The following is a 27,772-nucleotide window of genomic DNA, read 5'->3' on the forward strand; positions in this document are numbered from 1 at the left end:
ATATGTAAAATGATTTATTTTCTTTTTCCCATTGCAGTTCATTTTGTTAATGTTTTGGTGGAAATCAATATAAACAACAGAATAGCTAGACATGATTTGGTACACAGAGGCAATCAAAGGTAACATGGACCATCAAATCTGTACCGAAATCTACCTCCTGCTTGGTGAGGAGTATTGATGATGTTACTATACTCCACATACACAACAATGTCTGTATTCAAAAGACAATACAGTACATCAAAAAAACTGATAAAAAGAGATTTTATCATCACAGATACAGGATAATTTGAGGACTCTGATACAGATTGATGTAAATATTACCACGGTAACTGATGCAGATTAAGTGTAGAAGCTGATGGGAGTATGCACGGGAGAACTATTGTCTTTGGTGTACACTGTGATGTGTGCGAGAGAAACTTCTGTGAGCACTATACATGTTGATATATACAGTAAGCAGTATGAATACAGGTGATTCCCACAGAAAGGGTAAGAAAGATGCATGGTGGAATATACAAGTTGATAACGGAACTACCACATACCAATGTATATATGGAAAGGTGATATAGGACTGGCTTTAAGGTGGTACATTGTGTATAGTCTGCTACATATACAATAAATTAAATGATATCATTTACAAAGAATATGAATGTAAGTTCTGGAATAATCTCTTGTTTCCCATGGAAAAAAAAACAACAAAAAATCACCATTAAGGGGTAGGTATCTCTCACAAAAATACCATTAGTACATAATTGTTTTCAGCAATTGTAATATTCTAACTATAAATGACTTTCACATAAATAGGAAAAGAATAAATCAAATTGTATCATATTTCTCATTAAAAACTATAACTATATGTAAATTGAAAGATTTTTGTTTGTTCTAAAGTACCAGGTACTGATTTTCTTTATATGTATGACTTGGCCAAATAAAATTCGAGACATCAGCATTAGTTTGAGTAATTTGGACACCAGGCTGACCATTCCTACCCCTTGTTTGAGAAGTGATTTGGTGATCACCAGACTGACCATCCCTACCCCTTGTTTGAGAAGTGATTTGGACACCAGACTGACCATCCCTACCCCTCAACATTGACAATAAGTGTACATGCATATATATCAACCATAAACATCGGTAATTGGTTTTGCATAATAAAGATAATGTTTATGACATATAACAACATAATTTCTTTCAATTTCTGCCAATGAGACTTACCTATGTAATGAAGGTTGGTCTCTTGTTTTTAAACATGTATACCCTTAAACAATTACAGGCAAGATACAATACATTTGACAAGGCAGACAAACACCTACTACTGGGAGAACTGGTGGTACAAATCTGGAGTGTCACAGTACATGGTCGTACACTGTTGTACAAGTTTGGAGTGTCACCACACACTGTGGTACAAGTCTGGAGTGTCGCCGTACACGGTCGTACACTGGTGGTACAAGTCTGGAGTGTCACCACACTCTGTTGTACATTTCTGGAGTGGCACCACACTCTGTTGTACATTTCTGGAGTGTCACCACACTGGTACAAGTCTGGAGTGTCACCGTACACTGGTGGTACAAGTCTGGAGTGTCACCACACACTGGTGGTACAAGTCTGGAGTGTCATCACACTCTGTTGTACATTTCTGGAGTGGCACCACACTCTGTTGTACATTTCTGGAGTGTCACCACACTGTGGTACAAGTCTGGAGTGGCACCACACACTGGTACAAGTCTAGAGTGTCACCGTACACTGGTGGTACAAGTCTGGAGTGTCACCGTACACTGGTGGTACAAGTCTGGAGTGTCATCACACTCTGTTGTACATTTCTGGAGTGGCACCACACTCTGTTGTACATTTCTGGAGTGTCACCACACTGTGGTACAAGTCTGGAGTGGCACCACACTGGTGGTACAAGTTTGGAGTGTCACCACACACTGGTAGTACAAGTCTGGAGTGTCACCACACTGTTGTACAAGTCTGGAGTGTCACCACACACTGTGGCACACTGTAAAACTGAGCAATACTGTAATGAGGTCGGTTATATAGTATGCATACTTCATTTTTAATGTAAACTGGTATACCAGGATTACTGCTGTTGTAACATACTAAAATCACAACAATCACCAATATATTACTACGTACTATGAATATGGTATATAGTGACATTACACAATAATTGTGGAATTGTTACCAGTTTCCTTGGTACTGAATTGTAAGTCTGTTGTATATTTGTATCTACTTCTTCATTGACGAATTGCTAGAGAACATTTGTGACCCTTATTCCTTCTTTATTCCTCACTAAATTCTGTTGTGAAGGAATATCTGTCAATGAAGCCCTAACATAATCTGTACTGCTACCTTCTCAAACCAGTCAGCCTGATGAAACATAATACATGAAAGCAGTCTCGACTTGATTGATTTACCAGCAAAAACATAATTCAACATTACCCAACAATTACAACGCAATAGCACAAATTGTACTTAATCACAAGGCTCTGAACATCAAAGGAAAGACCTGGGTAAAGCAAGCTCACATTTCCACCCAATACAACACTAGGCCAAACTAACATGGGTATTCTCTCTCCTTAATGTTCACAAATACTGTGTGTCTATCCTAGTATATACTTACCAGCTGTACCAATAGCATGATACTAACCATTCCACATTAACACAATGCTTTAAACATATAGTGGTTTTTTATAAATGATGTATAGTCTCAATCTTGAGACTTCTTTATTACAGTAAATCCCTAACAAAAGCAGTTTTTCATGAATCACATTGTAAATAATTTCTTTTCCTACAAATATTTACCAATTCTACTGGTCGGAATGGCCAGCTCCTATTAAAATAACACAACATAATACATTTGTATACATTTCTGTAACCAGAAATGTATCACCTTTTATGCCAATTTATGAAACACAATGTTTTGATTCCTAACGAACTATAAAATGAAAATTACTAAGTCTTGCTTGTTTATTGGTGATTTGTAATGTAAAATGTTGATTTACGATGAAGAACAAATAATAAAGTTATCAACCATAAATTGACCTGGTTCTAACCATTAAAATGAACACCGATCTGTGACATACATCCTTGGTAAAATAGTAAAAATATACAGTTATGGTTTAGTGCCTTCAATATGAAAGCAGTCAGATCATTAAGCGATGATTAACAACAGATCGAGAAAATTCCAACACATCAATATAAGATTGTATGTATAGTTCTTTGTAAAATGACTACTTTCAAAGATAACGTAATGGAAAAAGAGCTTATGCCCATTTACATGTGATTAACAAAAAAATTATTAAGTAAATATTGTTCATCGTTTGGCTTTTTATAACATCCTCTATATACATGATACCAGCTACAACTGTCCTAACGTACTACTGGGTGAAATTGATAATTTCTCTCATTATTAATATACAGTACTGTAGTCCTTGGAAATGTTTGATTATGCTTATGACTCTTACATAGTTAAATGCTTTACCAGATCTACCAATCAGATGAAAAAGACAATCCTTCTGCTGAGATCAAATCATGATTAACAGCGAAAAAGCTCTTGGTTAACAACCTTGCCTTTCAGGGTTTAAATTGTATAAGAAAAATATTTGTTGCCCTTCAGAAACTCCCAGCAATGCTAATGTTGAGTTCATTGTATCTACAACAGAAGCCATTATCCACCATTTAAATCAGTAACGATGTATATACATACTCATTATAATACCTACATCACCTAGTCAATATCAAGATGGTTACAAGGCAAGATGCTAACACCTGATTTTTGATAGAGACATGAGGGTATATACTGGTCATGGATAATTGTCCTCACACACATTCAGTCCATTCACACAATCACAGTTTTCAAATCACTCAATGGTATACTTCTATAACAGTTAAATACATCCATGTATTCCACATTATATAATACATTATCTGTACTTATAATAGCAAAAGAGAATATTGAAAATAAATATCACATAAACTTGTCTCTCTCCTGTATTGATGAACTTAATGTAACATAACAATGATAAACTAGTGTATAACTACTGGTGGGTGAATGAATGCCTAAGCACCTGTCAACTGCTTCAGCAAGTTGTGTGATCACATGATACTGTATACAAAGTGACAGCCCTTCAGAAATAGTATGAGAGTTAATCACAAAAACTGTTAAAAACTTAGAGACAGTTCACCAACATCTCTCCCTGATTTCTGACCTATGAATCACAACACAAATGCTTGATGACATTGAGGAAGAGTCCAGAGAGTCCTGTCTTTTGTTGTCTACAGGCTGAATTCTTCTGGAGAATGAAATGTATGCCAACTACAGCAGAGCTTCACAACTAATTCTATATCACAGACTTGGCTGAATAAGGGCACATCGTTACATGCCACGATAGTAACATAGCTGGCTCCTTCCAGTGATTTGATTTGTTGGGGGGGTGATGCTTGAGTTTGCGCCACTTTCAAGCTAGACAAGCAGCCGTTAAGAGTTGACAATTTCACCAGCAGGAAAAATGGAAGTCAAATGTGAGCTGAAGCCGAGATGGGCAGCAATATGTGCATATGGTAAAATAGCCGATAACGAATGTGTCTTCACCTTGTTAGGATCACTTGGAATTTGGCTGTCTTCGACTCTTTAGATTCTTGCTGAGGTTTTCCTCTTCTTGACAATCATTGCGGAAACTTGAAACTTTTTCTGTAAGATAAATTGCCACATGTCAAGTTTTTTGGAGGGTGAATTAAAAAACGTTTATATACTGAGATCTTACCTCTACTTCCTTAATATTATTAACCTATTTGCTGCAGCTTGAAATAGTTCTGGACATATATGGAAACAAATTGAAAATATAGGTTTCAGTGACCTTATTCTAGTTTACAACATATTGACAGTGTTAAGTCATGATCATTATAAGGCTGATTCCCAAGATAATTGTGTCAGATTACTAAGTAATTGTTTTCACATCTCCTTTGTGTAAATATATGATTGACATTTAGTAATTGTTTTCACATCTCCTTTGTGTAAATATATGATTGACAGAGTGGCCCCTTTCTTGCGAGAAACACAAAGCGACAAAGGTAGGGAGTGTAAAGTCTTGCACCTTGTATCTTCACCTGAGGTTACGTGACCAGAGCTCTGACTAACTGAGCTATCACTGCCCCCTTCAACATTAGGCACTGGAGGCTCTACAATGTGGTGTATTGACTTGATGCAATATGGAGAGAGAAAATTTTTGAATAGTGTGAGATTTTGTCTCACGGTGCAAGAAGAGTCCCCATGTGAGAAGGCATGATATAACATGTCTACCTCCATGGATGCGAGTTGGCAACCCTGCTGTAGTCCGATTGATTCAAACTGTCAAATATAAAAACATTAAACATGCAGAAACATACCTCTCAAGGCAGTCAAAGTTTGGATCTTTCTTGCTAGCAAGTTATCAAGCTGTCTTGCATAAGCTGAAACAAAAATAGAGCAAATTAACTAGAAATGCACTTGTTAAACTCTAGAAATACATTTGTTAAACTCCAACTTTAACAGAAACGTTATATCAAAGACCTACATGTAAATTTTCATTTTGACAGCAAAACATTGTCAGACCCAAAGGAACTTTCACTCAAAATATTTTCTATTCTTTAAAATCTTATTAAGCGCTGTCTCAGTAACAGTTTGATATAAATTTTACCAGACATAATTTGAAATAAAGTTTCTTTCAGATTCAGTTCAATAATGTAAATTTGAACATTTAATAGTTAATAAAACTAAGGGCTATTCCAGTACAATATCTAGGACCCAGGACTCCAGGTTTTGTTAAGGGGTACCACCCACAGAATTTATTTAACAAATTACAAAGAAGTAATAGGAAAGAAATCCAACCATGGATAGAAGTGATTTATTTGGAGTTCAGGGGTCAGGTAGTATTTAAACGGAATAGCCCTAATCAAAAAAGCAAAAATAAATCATGATAAATAATATCTGCCTGTCCTGCCTGTTGTTACAATTTGATACAGGTATGTTCTGTACCATTTTCCTTTCCAATCATGTTTCTACAACATACATGATACATTGGATTTGTATAACTGTCAATTACTAATTGTGAAGGCAGTTTTTGTGATTTAGAATACAGTGAAATGGCCATACCTTCAACGTCATAGTCAACCTCGTCTGTAGCCTTGTACAGTTTCTTGTCCTCCGCTAGCCATTTCTGTGTTATCTATATATGGAGAAAAAAAAAACATTTCAGGCAATGTCATCTATCCAATGCAGCTGTCAGGTTTGTGAAATCACAACATCAAATTATAATCCCAAACGTTTGCTGAAATGGACAGCACTGAAAGTTGGACCTCCTTATCAGAGTTCTGCAGCAGTAGATAAGTTGTAAAAATAGTAAAACTTTATGTTTACAATCTGATAAAAATCATCTACTCATGACTAATTTGCAAATTTTACAATGTACTGTGCTATGTCTGATCATCAGAACATGATCAGGGTCACATCATGTGACTCCCAAGAGTAACATTCATTAATCATTGACCGATAATAGACATGTTTTCAAAAATGCTCCGTGTTGTAACAAAGAAGGTTGGAGTTTATATTTACATTGGATAAGGGGATCTGGGAGTTTCAATTTCCAATCAACAAAAGAATGTTTACTGTCCTCTACAATGAATATAGGTCAACATCAATCCCCAATACTCTATATAGGTCAACAACAATCCCCAAAACTCTATATAGGTCAACATCAATCCCCAATACTCTATATAGGTCAACAACAATCCCCAAAACTCTATATAGGTCAACATCAATCCCCAATACTCTATATAGGTCAACAACAATCCCCAAAACTCTATATAGGTCAACAACAATTCCCAATACTCTATATAGGTCAACATCAATCCCCAATACTCTATATAGGTCAACATCAATCCCCAATACTCTATATAGGTCAACATCAATCCCCAATATTCTATATAGGTCAACATCAATCCCCAATACTCTATATAGGTCAACAACAATCCCCAATACTCTATATAGGTCAACAACAATCCCCAATACTCTATATAGGTCAACAACAATCCCCAATACTCTATATAGGTCAACAACAATCCCCAATACTCTATATAGGTCAACATCAATCCCCAATACTCTATATAGGTCAACAACAATCCCCAATACTCTATATAGGTCAACATCAATCCCCAATACTCTATATAGGTCAACATCAATGATATCTACATATCCCAATTATAATCACCTGTCTAATCAACATAAAGGATTTTTACTGTCCTCTATAATGGATATAGGTCAATATCAATGATTATCTAAATGACATCCTCAATACTATCAAATACTGACCTCTATAATGGATTTGTGGTCATCTATAACTTCTTCTTCTATTTCCTGCATATGGTTAACAACCTCATGGAATGTCAGCATTTCATCAGTTACTTCCTCCTACAAAAATCACAGTACTTAAACACTGACAGGAAGGGCTCTGTCAAATACATCAATTAAGACCATGTGGATACTGAATAATACATCTGCCAGATACAATACTTGTTAATTTGCAAACAACAAACTTGCGATTGTTTTCTGCAGATTTAGACTGATCCAAATGGCAGATTATTACACACAGAAAAATCGTAATATCTTGAATGTCAGAAAGTTGTGGAGGACGAGAGCAACCAGTAGCAAACAGAAAGCTATCTTGGCTTAGAGGTCCATATATTCTAGTAATAATAGTATAATAGTTTATGAAAGAGGACGTTACTAAGTTGTATAACTTGTGTCCAATTTCATTGGAATTTTTCAAATAAAATATGTTTAAACTAATAGATAGCAGAAAGCATTAAATAAAGCCTAAATGAATCAAAAGCTATTTTATCATGCTTCTAGTTTTAAAAGGTGGAAAATATAATCAATTTGCTTGATTTGTATTAGTTTGAAAACAATTTAAGTTGCTACAACACAGAATTCATGTTACTGTTTCTTACATTTGAGGTTTTGAGCATCTGTAGATCACTGTTCTGAGGAGACATAGCACCAAGGTTGTAATTGTTTGGGAGAGCTACCTCTGATGGCTTCCCTTCTACAGGCCCTCCTGGTCCCAACTCCTTCACTCTGAAATATACAAATCATTGGTCAGCAGGGCAAGAAAAATACACTGGTTTTTTCAGTTTTATTTTGTATGCATATATTGATCAGGCCACAACATTTTTTCTTAACTGACAGCAACTTTCTGCTTCAAAATTCCTGATTTTGAGTACTTGGTGGAGGATTTGCTACAACAGTTTGTAACACGAGTACCACGATGCAAAACAATCTATACCTCCTATCTAATGCCATATACAATGTAGTGTTATATACTATTTGGCATTAAAATATTATGATTTGCAATTAGGTGGCATGTTTAATTTTCTAAAATTTTGAGGAATACCAGTTATCAAGTTAATAACTTAGTCTCCAACTCATTAAACATACCTTGAAACATATTATAAAGCTTATCAAGCTTTAAAGATACAGACACATATCAAATACTGAAACAAAGGGCAATAACTAAAATAGTCAAATTAAAATTCCTTTCAAGTTAACTGAAGATTGTGTATCAAAGAGCACACTATTCATAGGTATCAATTATCAAAAGTGGACAAATTCAAGGGAGACATTTCGATGGCTAGGTTATACGAACCTGTCTGCATATCTCAGTGTGTTCAGTGTGTGCTCACAGCAGCTCATCCCAGGAGAGATCATAGAAATCTGTAAACATCAACAAGTTCTCTTCAGTGTTTGGTAGCACAATAAAAGTTGTTAAGGTGGTCAGAAGTGCGAGGCTGGTGAAAAAAATATTCTACAACTTGCTGGTAGTTGTAAAACCTCTCACGGTATGTGTATCAAATGCTATAATTTTCTGTTATTATTCTACACAATAAGTTACCATGACTACTCACCATACATGTTCTAGAATTATCTCCAATAAAGGAATCTCTCAAAACCTGGGTCAGCTTGCTAGCACGGAATGGCTGGTGAGCGCCCTTTCTACTCAATGCCCGGATACACTCCTAGAAATATGATGAGAAATTCAGCTTATTTGACGCATTGCAACTCTACAAGATCATTGAATTATTTGGCTATTGTTGAATTTCACATTTTCACCAATGTAAATTTTATTTCCATCATAGGTATGTATTTCCATCTCTTGGTATTAAGAGTCATATCAATGGCAACTTATAAGATAAGTTCATCATAACTACTAAGAAGGAAACACTACACAAGAATGTAAACTGAGACACAACTGACCTTTAGTGCTAAGAGACTTTTGTTAATTTCAGCACCCTCCATCCTTGTCTGCCTGTCAGCACTTGATGTGTCTGCTCCACGTTCATTACCTGTAGTATACATTGAATACTGATTATCGGACTAGACATTACCTGTAGTATACATTGAATACTGATAGGACTAGATATGTAACAACATCCTTTCTAGGGTCCAAAAAGCTACAGTTCAACGTTGTCAACCCAAAAAATGTATTCTGGATAAATAATATCATCTGCAATATCACACATCTGGGTTGTTTTATTGGATCCTTGTTACCATACCAGAATATTTAATTATCATTTAATTATCTGCTGATATTCACTTAAAAAACAAATACACTAAAAACATCACAACACAAAAACAAACAATACATCCTTTAATATCTGAGAGAAATCCCCCTTAACTAAATGTCGACAACCGTTCCTTAGATAATGTGGTAAGAAGAAGTAACCCCAATCATCCCATTGGTAATTGACATTTGGGACAGTTAAAATCAAGTAAGTTTAAAGTAAAGTTGAAGCTTTTATCATTTGAACCACAGCATCACTGAATTATGATATAACCTTGTGTGTTTAAGAATAAAGTACAAACCTGCTAAATCTATCAATGAAAACTTCCCGTGTATCTTATTTGTATTTCTGAAAAACAAGGAAAATTATCTCAATAGGTATATGGCTAGCAATTTCAATTTTTCCTTTTCAATGCAATGATCTCCCTAATCCCCAAGTCTTTTTTCATTTTAGATGGAAAGAAAATAATGTGACTTTCAAAGCAAAAACGTGCCAACCATTTTTTCAAAGCAATTAGAGACAAGCCCAAGACTAGGTATATTAGGAGATGTAGAGATTCTAAAGGGACTTTATTAATCTTGAATAGTGTGAGGAATCAAGTATCAATCAGTGTGAAAAGGCACCTTCCAGGACTTACTGTGTAGGTGCTTGATTTTGGCGCGCTGATGGCTTCAATTTGCTATAAATATAGGGAAGATCATTTCAATTTGCTATATCAATTAGGGAATATGCCTTGTTTGAATACATCTTCTGAATTAATACAAATTTCACCAGATCTTCCTTTATTTCATTTACAAATTGGACATAGGATCAATAATTTATCAAATTACATTCAGCACAATGTAGCAACAAATGATACAAGTTATAACTATTCAAATCATCACATGTTAACCATCCATTATGATATGGAAATCATACCTTCGTCGAAGGATAATTTGAAATACTGCATGTGACCTAGAGGAATGCTGATTGGCTGATGTTGTCCCAGATGTCCGTACATTGTTGCCATGTTGAATGAGACGCAAAACATCATCTGGATTTGCGATTGGTTCTTCTTTTAGTCCCACAACTTGAACCTGCTGCTTGTGATCCTCAAGCACTCGTAACTTTTGCTTCTTGTTTAACAGATCAAATACCTGAAAAAGAGACAAGTAGTTTGAACTTTTGGTTAATCAAGTTGATTATAAAGACCTAGGTTAAACAGAGCCTTGGTCCATATTAATTCTTAAATTGGGGATAATTACTGAAGAGACATCATCAATAAACCCAAATCTAGGTTACTTTAATAGAGGTCAATAAACACCTTTACAATCCAGGGAAATCAATAATTTTGCCAATAAGTTAATAACAATAAATCATCAAAGTTCTTAAAATGAACCAGATACATTTATGTGGGAAGTCATCAACAAGGGCTCATTTCAAACTTAAGGAAGTACAGTATAACCTGTTTAACAGGATGTCACTGGGATCAGAATGATCAGCCGGTTTACACAGGTATCCAGTTTATAGAGATCGGTAATAATCACAATCTGAGAAATGGGTTTAGACTTTAATTTAAAACAACGAAACGTACACCCAAACTTTTCAATTAATTACTACAACAGAGGTGTAGTCAACCGTTTACGATCTGGAAGTTTTATTTACAAGTGCATAATAAACAAGAGGCCCATAGGCCTTGACAGTCACCCGAGATTTGAAATATTTCAGTTAATTTAATTGACCCTTTTTGTCCACCCATCGGTCCAATTATATTCACAATTTGATTAACCTTTAGCCATAGAAGCTTCATGCCAAATTTCATTGAATTTGGTTCAATGGTTTTGGAGAAGAAGTTGAAAATGTAAATTGTTTACGGACGTCTCAGGTGACCTAAAAAGGGTTTTTTTAATTCCGATACAGATAGGAAATATCAATATTTTTATCCATTGCAAACGAGAATAACAGAAATTATATGTAGCTGTGAGAACAAATCTAAGCTATATCCGTGTCGGAACTTGCAGTGGATGAATCGGTGATGCAGTCGTCGGTATTTTTTCCACAATGATTTTACCATGTAATTAGCTACTGACCAAATTGTTTTCCTAGTCACCCGAGGAGGGTAAGACAGCTCAGTTTCTGTTACTGCTTTGCTAGGCACATGTAACATGTAAAATTATTTACATATCCTGATACGTCCTCAGTATCAATATCCTGGCATTCTTAGGTCTTTATCAACTGGACGCTAGAAAGGCACGCATGTGTTTTCAATTTTCAAAGAACACATTTGAAAAGTATTCACAACATGTGACGCTAATCCTTTCAGAGTGGTGAATAGTTGTTAACCACCTGGATATGCCAATTAAAATTACAGGTTAATCACACTCATGGCCACTTCAATCAGCGACATGGCCGTTGCCCTGAATAATCGGTAATTGTGACATTCTTCAAATTGTTTTTATTAGATTGTTGCTTGTTGAGAAAAAATGATGGCCTGTTTGAGCAGTTCGATTTTAGAAGTAGACTTATACCATAGTATGCCGGTTTTCAGAATAGACAGGTTCCAGATTATACAGGTTTTAACTTAATTTAATAGGGAAAATGTTGAGACCAAACAATAAAGCCGGAAAAGACAGGGATTCAAGTCATACTGTAATGGGAAAAGAAATATTTACACATAATGTAAACCACACTGGTGAAACTATCATTATAACACGACTTCCTTAGCATTACCTGCTCATTGCACCAAAGTCAAAGAAATGCAAGTGATGATGATATTAAAATCTAAGGCATGGACAATAGTGCTGTAACGATACATCGATACGTATCGATATATGTTCGTTTTGTGCCGTGATACGATACATCCATACAGTCATCCCTGTATCGTAATATCGCCTGCATGGGTGCGGGTCCATGTAACACATTTGATACAGCGAATCGAGCACGCCAAAGCGCACCGCCAGTAAAACGCTTGTAACCGGATTGTATGAAGTCGCCAATGCAGAGCGCCTTGATGATTGCGAATAAATAAGGACAATGGCTAACGCTGCAGCCATGTGTAATTCCGTTTAACTTTATCTCTCTATCTATATCTATATCTTAGTACTAAACCTCCTCCGACTTGTAAATCAAAGATATTCGTTGACTTGAAACAAGTCAAGGGTCCACGGCACATGGAACTTACCTATCGAAGTAGAGTATTCAGTATTGCCGTATTCACAGAATGGGAGGCGGAGTTAACGTATTCCGGGAACACAATAACTTGAATTCGCATTAAATCGGCATCACCCTCATTTGACAATTTTACACCACCAGCAAGACAAGTATTGAAAACCGAAAACCGTGGACAGGTTTAACACAAATAAAGCCGAAAACCACTATGTTTAAAAGCTGATAGCAAATATGCTACATGATGTATAGATAACTAGTTTATAATAAATGATCTGCGCCCTTTTCGGCAGTGGAAATTAATGTTTCCGTGAGTTGTAACTTGTTGCACGTTGTTGACCCAATGTATAACATTCAGAGTCGACAATGTTTCAGTGACAAGACTCAAGAGTCCTGTTTATATTTGAAATTTATTTAGATCTGTTTAATTCTACTGTTTTTGTTAAAAATGTGTTCAATGAGTGTCATTAGAACTTCAGATTGAACGTTAAATATTGTTTGATTTGTTTCAATTTATGACAATTTCACGTATACGCGATACGTATCGTATCGTGATGTCTGTATCGCAATACGTATCGTATCGTGACATTGTTGCCGATACACAGCACTAATGGAAAACAGCCCTTTTTCATGGTTGGATCAAAATATCCAGTTCACTCCCAGTTAGAAGACTGGACTCAATCCAAATTTAGCCAATTTCATAGTAACTAGAAAATGTAAGACATAAATGCCCCCACTGCCACTTGACACCCCAAAACACAGTTTGGTGAGGATCACATCTGCAGTTCCTGAAATTAGCTACTTACATTGCATTGGGACAGGACAGACATGGGTAACACTATATGCCCCCCCCCCCCCCCCCCCATTTCATGTCGAGGCATCAAAAACTTTCACCTTTTTTTCAGAATTTAAATATTTGCATCCACTTATAAATAAACAACACTGGCAATCACACATTAGAGCCACAATGAAACAGGCTTTAACAAAAGAAAGAAATCTTGGAAAATTTTAAGTCAATATACATCAAACGCATCGCATTGTAAGTTTTTTGCATTAACTTACCTTTCCACTATAGATTTCAAAGAAGCTCGCCCCCACAGTCAATTCCTGCTTCTTATACTTGGTATGGAGCAGTTTGAAAACATCCCTGGCTGAAAACAAAAATACATGAAGCAGTATGTACATCTTTATGGCAAATATGATCAATGTTAAACACTTATTTAATATAAATATTTTTCCTTTACGTCCGATCAACAATTTAAGTCATTTAGGAAAATCAAAGGTGTTAGTTGATAAAATTATGTCTACTGAATATTGGAGTAATGAATTAAAATAAATTTATTGTAGTTTAGACCAACTTGAGTTTCTTAGTTTGATTTCAATTGATTCATCATAATTTATTCTGTTGTCAAATTGATTAGAACTACTTAACTAGATGTGTACTCACCAGCTAAACAATAAATTCCTTTTGAACAGTCCTGCTGACCTTTGACAGAAAAATCACCACCCATTGTCTATAATGACAAAAAAAATATCAATATATTAGGCTAATTAAAGCAACAATTTAATGGTAATTATATACTATCAAAGTAATACACATATATGGATTTTTTCCCCCTAGGTTGAACTGCATGATACTCCAGCATATAAGACAACAAAAATCTATAATCTATCAAAGCTAATATCTATAGGAAGCTACTTAAGCCTAACAATATTGACTGGAAAGCCAAGTAGGCTACATAAGAGCAGTTTTCAGTGAAGAAAATGCAAAATGTTTATTGCTAAATGCAAAATGCTTATATTCAATGTTAAATGTGAAATGCGAAATGCGAATTGCTTTATGCAAAATGCTTTCTAGACCTAATAGATGGACATTATCTGCTTTGAAGCAAACAATGGTCGTTTTATTTACGGTATCCCTTCTAGTTCAATTATGCTCAATTACAAAGGATTTGTGCATTAAAAATTTCAGATAGAACATTTCAAATTAAATATTTCCGAAAAAGCCTTAAGCATGTTGTACCGGCTTTCCATATTGTCCAATTAAAGATGGCTACAGTACAAATGCTAGTACCGACAGCTACGGTTAAGGCATTTTTTACTTTCATGCGAGTGGATCTTGTTGACAGATATGACCAGTGTTTGTTCTTCGAAGTGATGTATCCTAGTTGTAATCACAAAATTTACTGACAAGTGTCAAATGAAGCCGTTTAGGCACAGTTGAACCAGCACTGTGTTAAACGAGACACATCATAATTAACTTAATCAATTGGCCCTGGTAGATTAACAAGAAGCCCATGGGCCTTAACAGAAACCCGAGCCGGGGACCATGAAACTTACAATTTTGTTAAAGCATCTTAGGACTCTTCCATCCATTTAAAGTATTTTATTCTACCATATCTGGGTCTTGAGATGAAGATTTTTGAAATTTGTGTTAATTTGACTCCTTTTGGTCCCACCCCTTTATCCCTGGGGGCCAGTCAGGTTCAATATTATGTGCGCACCATAAAACTGCTATCACATACTAATAATTCTAACCGAGACTGGATTATTTCTCAATTTGGAAATGAAACAAATTATACTCAAAAATGTGATTTTCTTATATAACCTATAATTAAGTTCAACCCCTCTCCAGGGGGAAATGTGAAACCCTAGGAACATGAAATTTACAATTTTGATAAAGCACCCAAAGACCCTTCCATCAATGAAGTATAATGATTCTACCATATCTGGGTTTTGAGTACTCCAACAATCTGATAGGTTTCACACGGCGGGATACCTTTGACAGGCGCCGTGTAACCTCTAACTGCCCATAGCTGATTTTCCCGATGCTGACGATGAAATTTCGAAAGTTCGTATTTTGAAAAAAATATAGCGTGTCAACTTACATTTAAATGATTAAAAGGGTCCAATTATATTCCTTTCAATAATTCCATGATTAAATGAGACGAATTTCGTAGCAAACACACAAATTATGAAGTTTTCTTCATCCAAAGCGAAGAAGAGCTCAAGCAGACAATACTGCCGGTAATGAAAGTAGAAATACCACGTGATTTGCCGGTTAATACAAAAATGGATTACAAGCTATGGATTACAAGCTATGTCCTACAAGCGGAATACAATAAAATGTGTATCATTTCGTTCCGTTTGAAATACACAAGACTATTTTGTATCAACCTTTAGGCAGCCATTTTTAAAACCGGATAAAAAAAGTGCTACAACCACATGGACATGTATTGTTTGTGTTCTATACCGGATTATACTATATATTTGTATCTGTGACATACATATGGGATATATATTGCATAAATGATGCGAAGACATCGTTGTAATGAACTGTCAGCCACTAAGAGGTTTTTTTCAGTAAAATTTCATTACAGATGGTTCAGGAGTTTTTGAGAAGTCAAAAATGTGAAAATGTAAACTAACAAACGACAACAGACGAAGTCAGATTGGAAAAGGTCACGGTGACCTAAAAATGCCCAAATAAGACTGATCAAGTAAGCTTCAATATACATTTAGCCACTATCTGTACATGTTGACAGCCAGTACTTACATGGGTTTTACCACTCCCTGTCTGTCCATAGGCAAAGCAGGTGGCCATCCCTCCTTCAAATATGCACTCTACTAAGGGTTTGGCAGTGTACCTGTAGGAAAGGCAATGTAGTCTAAACACTGTCAACATTATCACATATTTTTCAAAACATACAATCATATTAAATCTTTTTATTCAATTCTTGAGATAAATCAAACACGTTCATTAACAGAATATGTCAATTCTTCAACTTTTTTTCCTTCTTATGATATATATATATACATGAAATGTTATTACAATGAATATTACGTACTTTTGAAATTAATGTGAAATACGGCCCAAGTCAAATTGGGCAAAGTCATTCCACAGGAACATGTAAAATCTTATATGATAATTAAATCAGAAATATATATGAAATTCATTTATTATACTGAAGCATGTTAATTACCTCATCCAAGATTTTAGACAATTATTTCTTGACTAGCTCCAAACACAGTGTGAACAGATCAACCGCGTCTTTAATTTACAGAATGTATTCAAGTAATAAGAATCCTTTTTGTAAGTGAATAATTATATATAAGCCATATGTATATAGAGCATTTTGAATTTATGTCAAATTTCTGTTATATTTTCAAAAAGATAAGAATGTTAAAGTCATTAACAGTCACATTTGACAGTAATCTAAGCCATTCTAAAATCACATTTGACAGTACAAACCCATTCCCAAGCTTATGTCACATTTGACAATATAAAGTTTACCTATACACCATCTCATTTGTGCTGTTCTCATCAAAAGAGTAGTCATAGCGGAAGTTTTGGTTCTCCAAATATTTTGTAAGGTCCACTTTGAGTTTTGGCTCGTGAACTATCACATTCTCTTTGTTGGGAACTGTTATAACATCCACATCCTTTTTTGTCAATTCTGTAGAGAATCAGGGAGATCATCAAATTTGTAAAAATTTCTTATTTGAATTATGAAATTATGTTATCAGATTAAAAATATGAATATAGGAGCATACACAAAACTCAAATATTTACAAGTATTTACCAGATTATTTGAAAATTAACTTGATTTTGATTTTCCTTACAACTTTCAAATTCCACTTCTCCATGAAATGCAATTATACATTGTCAATTGATAAGTATTTTTTATTGTACTTATACCAAATATCCTAGTAATTTGAAATTACGGTACCTTTCTTGTTCATAGGGCGTTTACGGACACAAACACTTATTGTATGGTTGACAATCGGATCTGATGATGTTAATGGACGGAACTCTAAACTTGCACGATATTCGCTGTAGAAGAAATAAGAGGTCAAAACATTATAAAGCATGGTAGATTAGTTAACCTGTAAATTTAGTACTTTACTTCTCTGTATGTTATAATTCTTATTTGTTTGGGTTTTTTTTTTTTTTTAATGTGTAAGTCACAATGTACTGCAGACATTCCAGGAATGTACATGAGCATTCCCACCAGTTGGCTAAAATCTTAATCAATGCCTGCGAACAAGTATACACAATCTACTGTGGCTGACCGGTCAGCATATACCTCATTTATTATTAATGCATTATCGCTATTCCTTACAACTGGATATATAGACATTTAAGAGTTCCCTATAACACCCAGCAAGCATCTATTAATAATTAAAACATGTATCAACTGATTAAGGCTACACATTCTGGATAACTAATACCAACACAGCACCTTTAATATCTACCAGGTGCCCTTACTCTTTGCTAATACCAGCACTTTTTTGAGTGGCTTAAATAATGTACCTAAAGTATCAAAAATTCAGTGAAATCCAAAAACCTGTTATCTAATACATCAAAAAAAAAAAAAAAAAACAGCTGCAGAAAGCATGGTTATTCTGTAGTTGCTAGGCAGGTAGTAAATGATATCCTTACTTGATCATTGCTATAAATTCCCAGTTGGGATCATTCATGTCGTATTCACTTCCTCTCTCCTCCTTGATGGCAATCTGCTGAGCTCGACGTTCCTCTCTTTTCAAACGTATTTTATCTACCTCTTTGACACAGTTAGATTTCCTGCGAGCTACAATTTCAACCATCATTCTCATTAAGAGGTGACATTGTTATACACATGAAGAATAAAAACAGACATTTTATCAATAGAATAGGAAAGCTACAAGGCTTAAAACCATATTTGACATTTGAAGTCAAAGATTACTAATAAGGTCAAGCATATAAAGAAATTATAACAGTCAAGAATGGCTGCTGAAACCAACTGAATTATCTTGTAACCCATATCAGAGAAATTGTCTAGCATAAGTGTTTTTATAAAAAGACAAATGGCATTACGACTTTCAACTTAAAATACTGAAAAAGTGTCCAATATGACTTTCAACTTAAAATACTGAAAAAGTGTCCAATACAAACTTAAGGTAACAGAAATTCTGGCCTTGATTTCTGTATCAATTTGTAAGAAAATGAGGATTAGAAAGCACACTTAATGTCGTAACCAGAGATATTACATGTTACCTAAATACAGACCTGCAGCATCCTTTGATGCAGCTGAAGGAGCTGATTTATCTGCTTGTCCATTCTGTGCTACCACTGATGGCTGGGCATTGGCTGCATAACTACGTCTCGACTTCGCTGAAAGTGGTGCTGCCAATCCAAAGATACAAGGATAACAATTATGACAAAACAAGACAATTCAGCTTCCTCCTTCCCCCGCTCTCACTTATTATTCAATTACTTAACAAGAAGATCTAGTCTATATCCTTCTAAAAAAAATGTAAACTAGCCATATACGCATGAATTTGGAATTGGGTGTTTGTGTAAGGGTCGATATTTAGGTTTTTAACCAATTGTCTTGATGGTTACAAGAAAATTATGAGAAATGCAAACCACTCTATGTCAAAAGATATCACTAGAGCAATCTTTTTGCAATAGTTTTGGAGTTGCGCTTCAGAAACCGTAATGATTTGGGTTTTCACTATTTGCTTCAATTTGTTTCCACGGTAACAGCAAAATTATGTAAAACTTGAAGTACTTCATATCACAAGATATATATTTACCTTTCCTACCAGCTTTTGGTCCATCTCCAGACTGTGCATTAGGAATTCTGGAGCTCTATTTTATATATAAGTAAAAAGAAAATACATCAACAAACACTTAATAAACAATGCACATAGTTTATGAATATTATAAGATTTAATCTCAAATTCTGTTTTAGAGGGACATTTTAGTGAAGTTTGTCAATTTCCTAATCATGTCACAAAGATTTCATAAAACAGAGATCCCAAAGGGATCTTGGTGTCCACCATTGAATGAAAGAAATTGTGATAACAAACTTCAATTTTCAAAATCCAAGATGGCCACCAGTCAAAAATCTAAATAAAAATGGCACAAAAAGGGACAAAATGGAACCTACTCAATTGGTACTCATCAGGTTTGAGAAATTTCCCTCCTGCACTTTTTAAGAAAAAGCGATAACAATCTTCAGTTCTCAAAATCAAAGATGGACACCTGTTAACCATTTTGTTTTTCTGACCAAAAATCTAATGATGATGGGCTAAAAAAGATATTGCTTATGGTTCAACTAACATGTTATATGAAAATTATAAGCATTACTCTACACACTTTGACAATGAGCATGCATACACCTGTCTCATGGCTGTAAAAAACATGGCCTAGAAAATTAGGCAGAAGCATATAAAGTAGATAACAGCATCTGATGGTAAACAGAGAGACAGCAAATGTGTGAAAATATATCTGAAAATCATTGTATGACAGCTGGCCTGGAGTATCATAGAGTTTATATGTTCAAGGAAGAAAATGGATGCAACAGAAATGGAGACATGACTTATTTTCTGCATTAAGTGAAATGCTGTGTGCAAACTTGTTTAAAGCTGTGTTTGACTGAATTGAAAGAAACATATGTGTCAAACATATCATGAGTTCTCTCAATGCTGTTATGTATCACCTTTACTTGAATCATTTTCGCTAATTCAAAATCCCTAGAAAGAATTATATTTGAAGTCAACCTTAACAGTTTCATCAGACTTGTCACTCTGTTCCTGTATAGCATGGGCGTGTTTACAAGAATCTTTGTTCCTGTCAGACGGTGCAGCATTTTACGTTATATATGGATTATCATGATCACTTTAAATGGAATGGCGAGATTTTACAAAAATTTAATTGACCAGACTGGACAATGGCATTTAACTATTCTTCATTTGGAAACATATTTTATTCAATTCTAGTAGAATTGAAACAAGAGGCCCATGGGGCCTGTATCGCTCACCTGGTTGGATTAGACCAAATGTTAAAATAATGTTCATATTCAATTTGTTATTTTGTAAATCTCCAACAATGCTATATATGGTTATAGTGTGGGAATCCGAACTGCTTTAAAGATTAATGAAGTCCAGACTCTCTAAGGTCTGAAAGACCTCAAGAATTGTTTTTAGAACATGCATGCATTCATCACTTTATGACTAGTAGCGATTTAAAGGAATTACCTCGATTTCCCCTATTGGGCCCCACCCTTTTGGCCCCTCGGGGGTCAGAGTCACCATTTATGCAAAATCTGTTCCCCTTTCCCCAAGGATGTTTCTGACCAAATTGGGTTCAAATCCATTCATAACTTTATGACTAGTAGCGATTAAAGGAATTGCCTCAATTTCCCCTATTGGGCCCGGCCCCTCAGGCCCCTCGGGGTTCAGAGTCACCATTTATGCAAAATCTGTTCCCCATCCCCAAAGGATGTTTCTGATTAAATTGGGTTCAAATCCAATCATAACTTTATGACTAGTAGCGATTTAAACGAATTGCCTCAATTTCCCCTATTGGGCCCCGCCCCTTTGGCCCCTTGGGGGTCAGAGTCACCATTTATGCAAAATCTGTTCCCTTTCCCCCAAGGATGTCTCTGACCGAATTGGGTTCAAATCCATTCATAACTTTACGACAAGTAGGGATTTAAAGGAATTACCTCTATTTCCCCTATGAGGCCCCGCCCCTTTGGCACCTCGGGGGTCAGAGTCACCATTTATGCAAAATCTGTTCCCCTTTTGCCAAGGATGTTTCTGACCAAATTGGGTTCAAATCCATTCATAACTTTATGACTAGTAGCGATTTAAAGGCATTACCTCTATTTCCCCTATTGGGCCCCGCCCCTTTGGCCTCTTTGGGGTCAGAGTCACAATTTATGCAAAATCTGTTCCCCTTCCCCCAAGGATGTTTCTGACCAAATTGGGTTCAAATCCATTCATACCTTTATGACTAGTAGCGATTTGAAGGAATTACCTCTATTTCCCCATAGGGCCCCGCCCCTTTGGCCCCTTAGGGGTCAGAGTCACAAATTATGCAAAATCTGTTCCCCTTTCCCAAAGAATGTTTTTGACCAAATTGGGTTCAAATCCATTCATAACTTTATGACTAGTAGCGATTAAAGGAATTGCCTCAATTTCCCCTATTGGGCCCGGCCCCTCAGGCCCCTCGGGGTTCAGAGTCACCATTTATGCAAAATCTGTTCCCCATCCCCAAAGGATGTTTCTGATTAAATTGGGTTCAAATCCAATCATAACTTTATGACTAGTAGCGATTTAAACGAATTGCCTCAATTTCCCCTATTGGGCCCCGCCCCTTTGGCCCCTTGGGGGTCAGAGTCACCATTTATGCAAAATCTGTTCCCCATCCCCAAAGGATGTTTCTGACCATATTGGGTTCAAATCCAATCATAACTTTATGACTAGTAGCAATTTGAAGGAATTGCCTCAATTTCCCCTATTGGGCCCCGCCCCTCAGGCCCCTTGGGGGTCAGAGTCACCATTTATGCAAAATCTGTTCCCCTTCCCCCAAGAATGTACCTGACTAAATTCGGTTCAAATCCATTCATAACTTTATGACTAGTAGCAATTTAAAGGAATTGCCTCAATTTCCCCTATTGGGCCCCGCCCCTCAGGCCCCTTGGGGGTCAGAGTCACCATTTATGCAAAATCTGATCCCCTACTGCCAAGGATGTTTCTGACCAAATTTGGTCAAAATCCAATAAGAACTTTATGACTAGTAGCGATTTGAAGCAAATGTTGACGGACGGACGACGGACGACGGACGCCGCACCATGGCATAAGCTCACCGGACCTTCGGTCTAGGTGAGCTAAAAAAACACTGACCAAAAAATGATTTTTTTTTTATTTTCCTTTTTTTTGTATCTAGAATTCCATACAAATAAGAGTTGCAAATTTTTTGGCTGAGATTAATCACGATCAAAATTTGAACCTTCAGGTAATGATTAATTGAATACGATATAAAATTCAGCAATGATGAATCATATTCATTTTCACTAATAAAAGTTCACTTTAAAAATTACCTTTGAAGATTGGCTTTCTCGAACAGGTTGAACTGGGGTCTGGAGATCTGGATTTAAAGCAAATATGGCTTCCACCTCGATCTGAAAAAGGTTTATTTGACATAGAATTTTGAATTTTAAGTCGAATTGAAATCATATACCAGGAACGTAATATCCACATTATTATCAATTGTTTATTTTACAGTGCATGCAACTCCTTCTTATTACAGATATACACTTATAATGTTGTTAATATAAACAATATAATTCATTCAGGATGATACAATGCATTGCAGCAAGTCCTTATATATAGCTGTACAGACTTTTTAAAGAGCTAATTATGTTTAATTGTTTGGCAAGAGTCCAATGATCATTACCTCTTTTCCCTTGGTTTCCCCCTTCTCAAACCATTCAACTGTGACACTCCTCATCTCAGGATTTACACCACTGATCACAGCCGAATGGATACGACCTTCAATTAAAAAACATTTACACTCAAATAAAATTGCCATATTTCATACACATATATATAATGTATGTGCCTCTCAAAGTCTGGGGTGATTAAATACAAATCCTGACATCACTTCATCTGGTGCCCAGGCCCTTTCACTTCCTATATATATGTTAGTACTATGCTACAACAGATCTAGATGTCCTGTCATATTTCTCATCATGGAAATGATATAGTTGAGGTGAACATCTGAATGGATAAGTGATTGAAACAAATCCAAAATTACACAAAATATTAACAGTTATCTTAATAACTGACTTATGAAATGAGTTGTCACATTTTGGGTACTCTTGTCAGCTTTAATACATTCCCGGCACACCTGACGATTGAGGGAGCTCTATAAGCAGCATCCTGGCAATTCCCAAAATAACAAAAGGCCAAGGGCCTTATCAACAGTTTTCTGACAATAAAGCTAGTTATAGTGTGATATACATTCTCACTAGCAGTTTTGTTATACCAAGAACAATTGGCCAATGTATTCCATGTGTGAATTGGGACCTGGTGGAACTGGAAGATTTTTCAAATGTAGTTTTTCAAAATGTAGCCAGGTATAACAGCCATCTTGGATTCGGCATTGATCCAGAAATTAATAACACTTGGTCAGGAACATTTCAGGATCATTACCGGCAAGTTTCAGCTAAATCCTACAGGTGGAAAATTGTATGGCCCCCATGGTGTACAGGCCAAAAAGATAACATTTGGTTAGGATATATCTCAGGATACTTTCATGCAAGTTCAAGCTGAATCCCACTGGTGAAACTTGAGAAGTTTGAAATGTGTTTTCAAGATGAGAACATCTTGGATTTCAGACTGACTCGAAAAATAACAGTAGAACAGTTGAATTCGAGATCGATCTTGATCTTAGGACCATCTGATCAGGATTAATTATTTCAGGTAAATTTGACCTATAACCCACTGGTGAAAATTAAGAAGAAGTTCAAAATCAGAAAAGTTTACGACAGATGTACACAATGAAAGACAAAACATAAGGGATACAGCTCTTCCCGACCGTTTGGGTCAAATTACCTAAAAACTTAAGGCACACACTTTTTCAATATAGTAACAACCAATATTACATGTATATTGATAACATTAAAGGCAATAATAACCAAATTGGATCACCAAATAAGCATTTTCTTCGGTTGCTAAAAAACCAAATGAAGTACATGAAGATTTTGGTTATTGTAGGTTGTTTCAAAATCTAAAATTGTCACCTGAAGCTCATGCGAACTATTTCAAAATGCTTTCACTTATTACCTCCCCTAGTTTTTCCAAATGCCAGCACCAAAACAGATCATGGACTGAACTTTTCAATATTCAATATATATATATATATATAATATCAATGATCTTTAGAAAAGAATTTCAACAGTCTAAAACAAGAACAAAAAAAGAAACAAAGCAAAAAAAAGATTGGCATCATACATGCTATTTTCGTCTGATAGCCTTTTTGTTTTCTAGGGAGTGGCCATGTAAACAAGGAAACCTGTATGTTGAGTTAAGAAAAATCCCTTTAATGCTTTTCAAAATATGTTGATAACAATTTTCAACTGTCAAAATCAAAGATGACCACCATTTTGTTTTCCCAATCTGACTCAAAATTGAATGGGCACAACTAGGGAGGGGCCAGTTATATAAAGGAACCGCTATGTTAAGTTTGAGAAATATCCCTTCAGTAAGTTCACTACTTTTAAAGAAATAACGATAACAAGGATGGTTCAGGGATGGACATAGGGTGTTTTGAATAGCCCACGATCGATGGTGTTACAAATACCAGTTTGAACATAATTGTCGGCCTCTGCACATGCACAGTATATTGTGGTGATATATATATGTACTTTAATGAATGCATTTATGTAATAATATTGTTAAATGTGTTGTTTGGCGACTCTGTCTGAAGGTTGGCATGGGCAATTATTATCAAAATTTGATCATTTCTTCCCATCCTCTGCCAAGAGATTGTGTATGAAAAGGGTTGGAGACTGGTGCATTTGAGTTGCCCAAGGGACAAATCCTAACTTGTCTTCTTTTATTGTTCTTTTTTTTTTATTTGTCTTCTACACACACTTTTAGGTCAAAAGTCTTTCTGCAAAATTTCACTTTACTAAATTTTCTTAGTAATTTCAACTTTTTTCAATCACTCGCCCCGACTTCATTCATCGTTGTATTTTATTGATGTTTGGTGTGTTGATTGAAAATATATAGAAATTCCTCACGTAAAACTAATGCAAAATATCCTGTATGTTGGAAGAAATTAGAAATTACATTACCCTTGCACCGGTGACATGTCATCATTCATACACTTTCCAAAATATCAAAATGATATTGCCAAAATTTATTCAGTTAACAACCTTTTGAATGTTCATGTAACTTGATGGTTTGGTTTATTTTGTTAAACGTCCTATTACAATAACAGTCAGATGGGTCATTTAAGGATGTGCCTGGTTGTCAAGGTGGGGGAAAGACGAAGTACACAGAGAAAAACCAATGGCCTACGGTCAGTACCAGGGAACTGTCCAACATCGGTTTCGAACTCGCGTACCAGAGGTGGAAGGCTAATGATAACGTGTCGTGACACCTTAATAACTCAGTCACGGCGGACCAGAATTTTCATGTAATTATGAAAATGTACAGCCCACAAATTTATGTTATATAATCTGCCTATCAACAAATTCAGGAAAATTCTTTGAAAAAAATGGTACCCTATGTACAGAAAGACTTTTGATCCAGCAGTGTAATAACCTTCCTTATATACGTCTACACGGCTCATATATCTATACATTATGGTCAAATGCTATAAAACTGTACCTATATGTATGTTTATTTTTTTTTAACATTGACAACATTGTGTATATTTTGATAGGCACCATATACCCTACATATGTGCACATGTGGATAATAATCACTCTGACCTCAGAGTCTTTTTCATTTTTGGAAGAAGTGCTTATATAATTAATTAGGCCTAATAATATAACATGCAGGTAATTTATTAGACTTGCTCATGGCACTAAGCTTCAAAATATGCCCTGGTGTACCTGCAAAAATAGTTCTGCCTATGAGTTCAGTGTGATTACAATTGTAAGTAATTATCTGTTATTTTACCAATACAAAAATCATCCATGCAACTTTTTAAAACAATGTCAACAAGCTAACATGTGCATGTACCCCCATTTGACTTCTTGTAGGCCTAACATGTTATGCTTGACCTACACATAATTAAATTGCGTTAATCTAGTCATGTATCCACAAATTGCTTATTTCTTAGTTTCTGTAATTCAATATAGGCCTACTCTTGTCCTCAACTCAAAATAATGTATTTTTAGGTACAAATGTAATCATAGCTATTATGCACAAAATCGAGATAGGCTTAATTGACAGATATTTTACGATAAGAAATGCTGGGTCCGATCGATTGCCACTTAAACAAATGCAAACATATGGCCTTAAAACATTCCATTTGGCTGATAAACGAAAACAAAATATATTGTGCAAAATATAAGCATACAATATATGGGTCGCAATATACCCGGCCCGATAATTTCTCAGTAGCAACGAAAGCCGCGACTTTTTCTCTCCGATTTGTTGTCAGACCATCTTACCGTCGGTCCGTTGAATGTCGACATTAACGCCGACTTTCAGACCCGCCATATCCATGATGAGATACAGTTATTTCCCTGACGTGGAAAAGAAATTCCGAAATATTGGTTATAGAATTAATTATATGAGAAAATTCATGCGAATATTCACATGTCCATTGGGTCATCCGTTGAGAATTTCAAACTCTATGTGCGCATGCGCACGATGTTTGGAGCAGGTATTACTTCGTACAAGTAAGCTGAACCATGCATCATAAATGTTGAACACCATCATGCAATTATATCCTCTACAAAAAACGACACCACGGTTTGTTAGAAATTGAATTTACGTGTACTGTATAATCATATCATTACATCTGCTTACATAAAATGTTTGTTGCTGGTATATAATTAAACAGGTGGTAAAGAAGCAAATTGCTTATTAAAAGCAGAGACATATATAACGTTATGTCTCTGTTAAAAGACAGACTATATTTGCTATTTTTAAAGGGTTTAGAAAAGACAAACGTAATCTCACAATAATATATATATATTTTTGATATGGCAGGGACTGGCTTTGAAAGATAAGTTTGCGTTGCCAAGTGATCTACAGCATGCCTGTATAAAACACATTTTGGCGACGAAAAAAACCACTACACGCTCGTGCTTGAAATTGTCTAACAAACGTTGTTTTACGAAATATTATGTTGTATTGTGTAATAATCTGTTACTGCTGTATTGTGTAATACATCTTTTACTGCGGTATTGTATAATACATTTTTCTGCTGCATTGTGTAATACATTTTTTACTGCTGTATTTGTGTTATACATGTTTTACTGCTGTATCGTATAATACATCTTCAGTGCTGTATTGTGTAATACATCTTTACTGCTGTATTGTATAATACATCTTTACTACTGTATTGTATAATACATCTTTACTGCTGTATTGTATGATACATCTTTCACGGCGGTATTGTATAATACATTACATATTTTACTGCTGTATTGTATAATACATTTTTACTGCTGTATTGTATAATACATGTACATCTTTACTGATGTATTGTGTAATACATCTCTTACTGCTCTAC

General features: G+C 35.4%; 1 protein-coding gene across 2 annotated transcripts; it reads right to left on the reverse strand.

Moving 5' to 3' along the window:
• On the reverse strand, positions 1–26,876 carry LOC117325049 (kinesin-like protein KIF2A). Of its 2 annotated transcripts, XM_033880964.1 has the most exons (22): positions 26,703–26,876; positions 22,970–23,064; positions 22,614–22,694; positions 19,318–19,372; positions 18,788–18,904; positions 18,182–18,329; positions 17,469–17,572; positions 17,033–17,195; positions 16,295–16,385; positions 14,186–14,252; positions 13,801–13,889; positions 10,513–10,730; positions 10,232–10,273; positions 9,896–9,942; positions 9,287–9,375; positions 8,938–9,048; positions 8,679–8,746; positions 7,984–8,110; positions 7,346–7,444; positions 6,131–6,203; positions 5,386–5,448; positions 1–4,690 (listed from the first exon to the last, which is right to left on the reverse strand). In XM_033880964.1, exons 1-22 carry the CDS (start codon positions 26,755–26,757, stop codon positions 4,602–4,604), a joined length of 2,091 nt encoding a protein of 696 aa, XP_033736855.1. In that variant the 5' UTR covers positions 26,758–26,876; the 3' UTR covers positions 1–4,601. The 2 variants fall into 2 exon arrangements, with proteins under 2 accessions (XP_033736855.1, XP_033736856.1); XM_033880965.1 differs by lacking the exon at positions 10,232–10,273.
• Between the last annotated feature and the right edge of the window lie 896 nt (positions 26,877–27,772).

The sequence above is a fragment of the Pecten maximus genome, chromosome 4, assembly GCF_902652985.1.
Source record: "Pecten maximus chromosome 4, xPecMax1.1, whole genome shotgun sequence".
Taxonomy (NCBI): Eukaryota; Metazoa; Mollusca; class Bivalvia; order Pectinida; family Pectinidae; genus Pecten; species Pecten maximus.

Excerpts from the sequence above, each read along its gene's own strand:
- LOC117325049 (XM_033880964.1), bottom strand. The coding sequence starts at position 26,757 with ATGGATATGGCGGGTCTGAAAGTCGGCGTTAATGTCGACATTCAACGG. Across the intron at positions 14,253-16,294 it reads CAGGGAGTGGTAAAACCCAT|ACAATGGGTGGTGATTTTTC; the intron begins GTAAGTACTGGC and ends TTGTCATTATAG. Across the intron at positions 9,376-9,895 it reads TTCATTGATAGATTTAGCAG|GTAATGAACGTGGAGCAGAC; the intron begins GTTTGTACTTTA and ends TGTATACTACAG.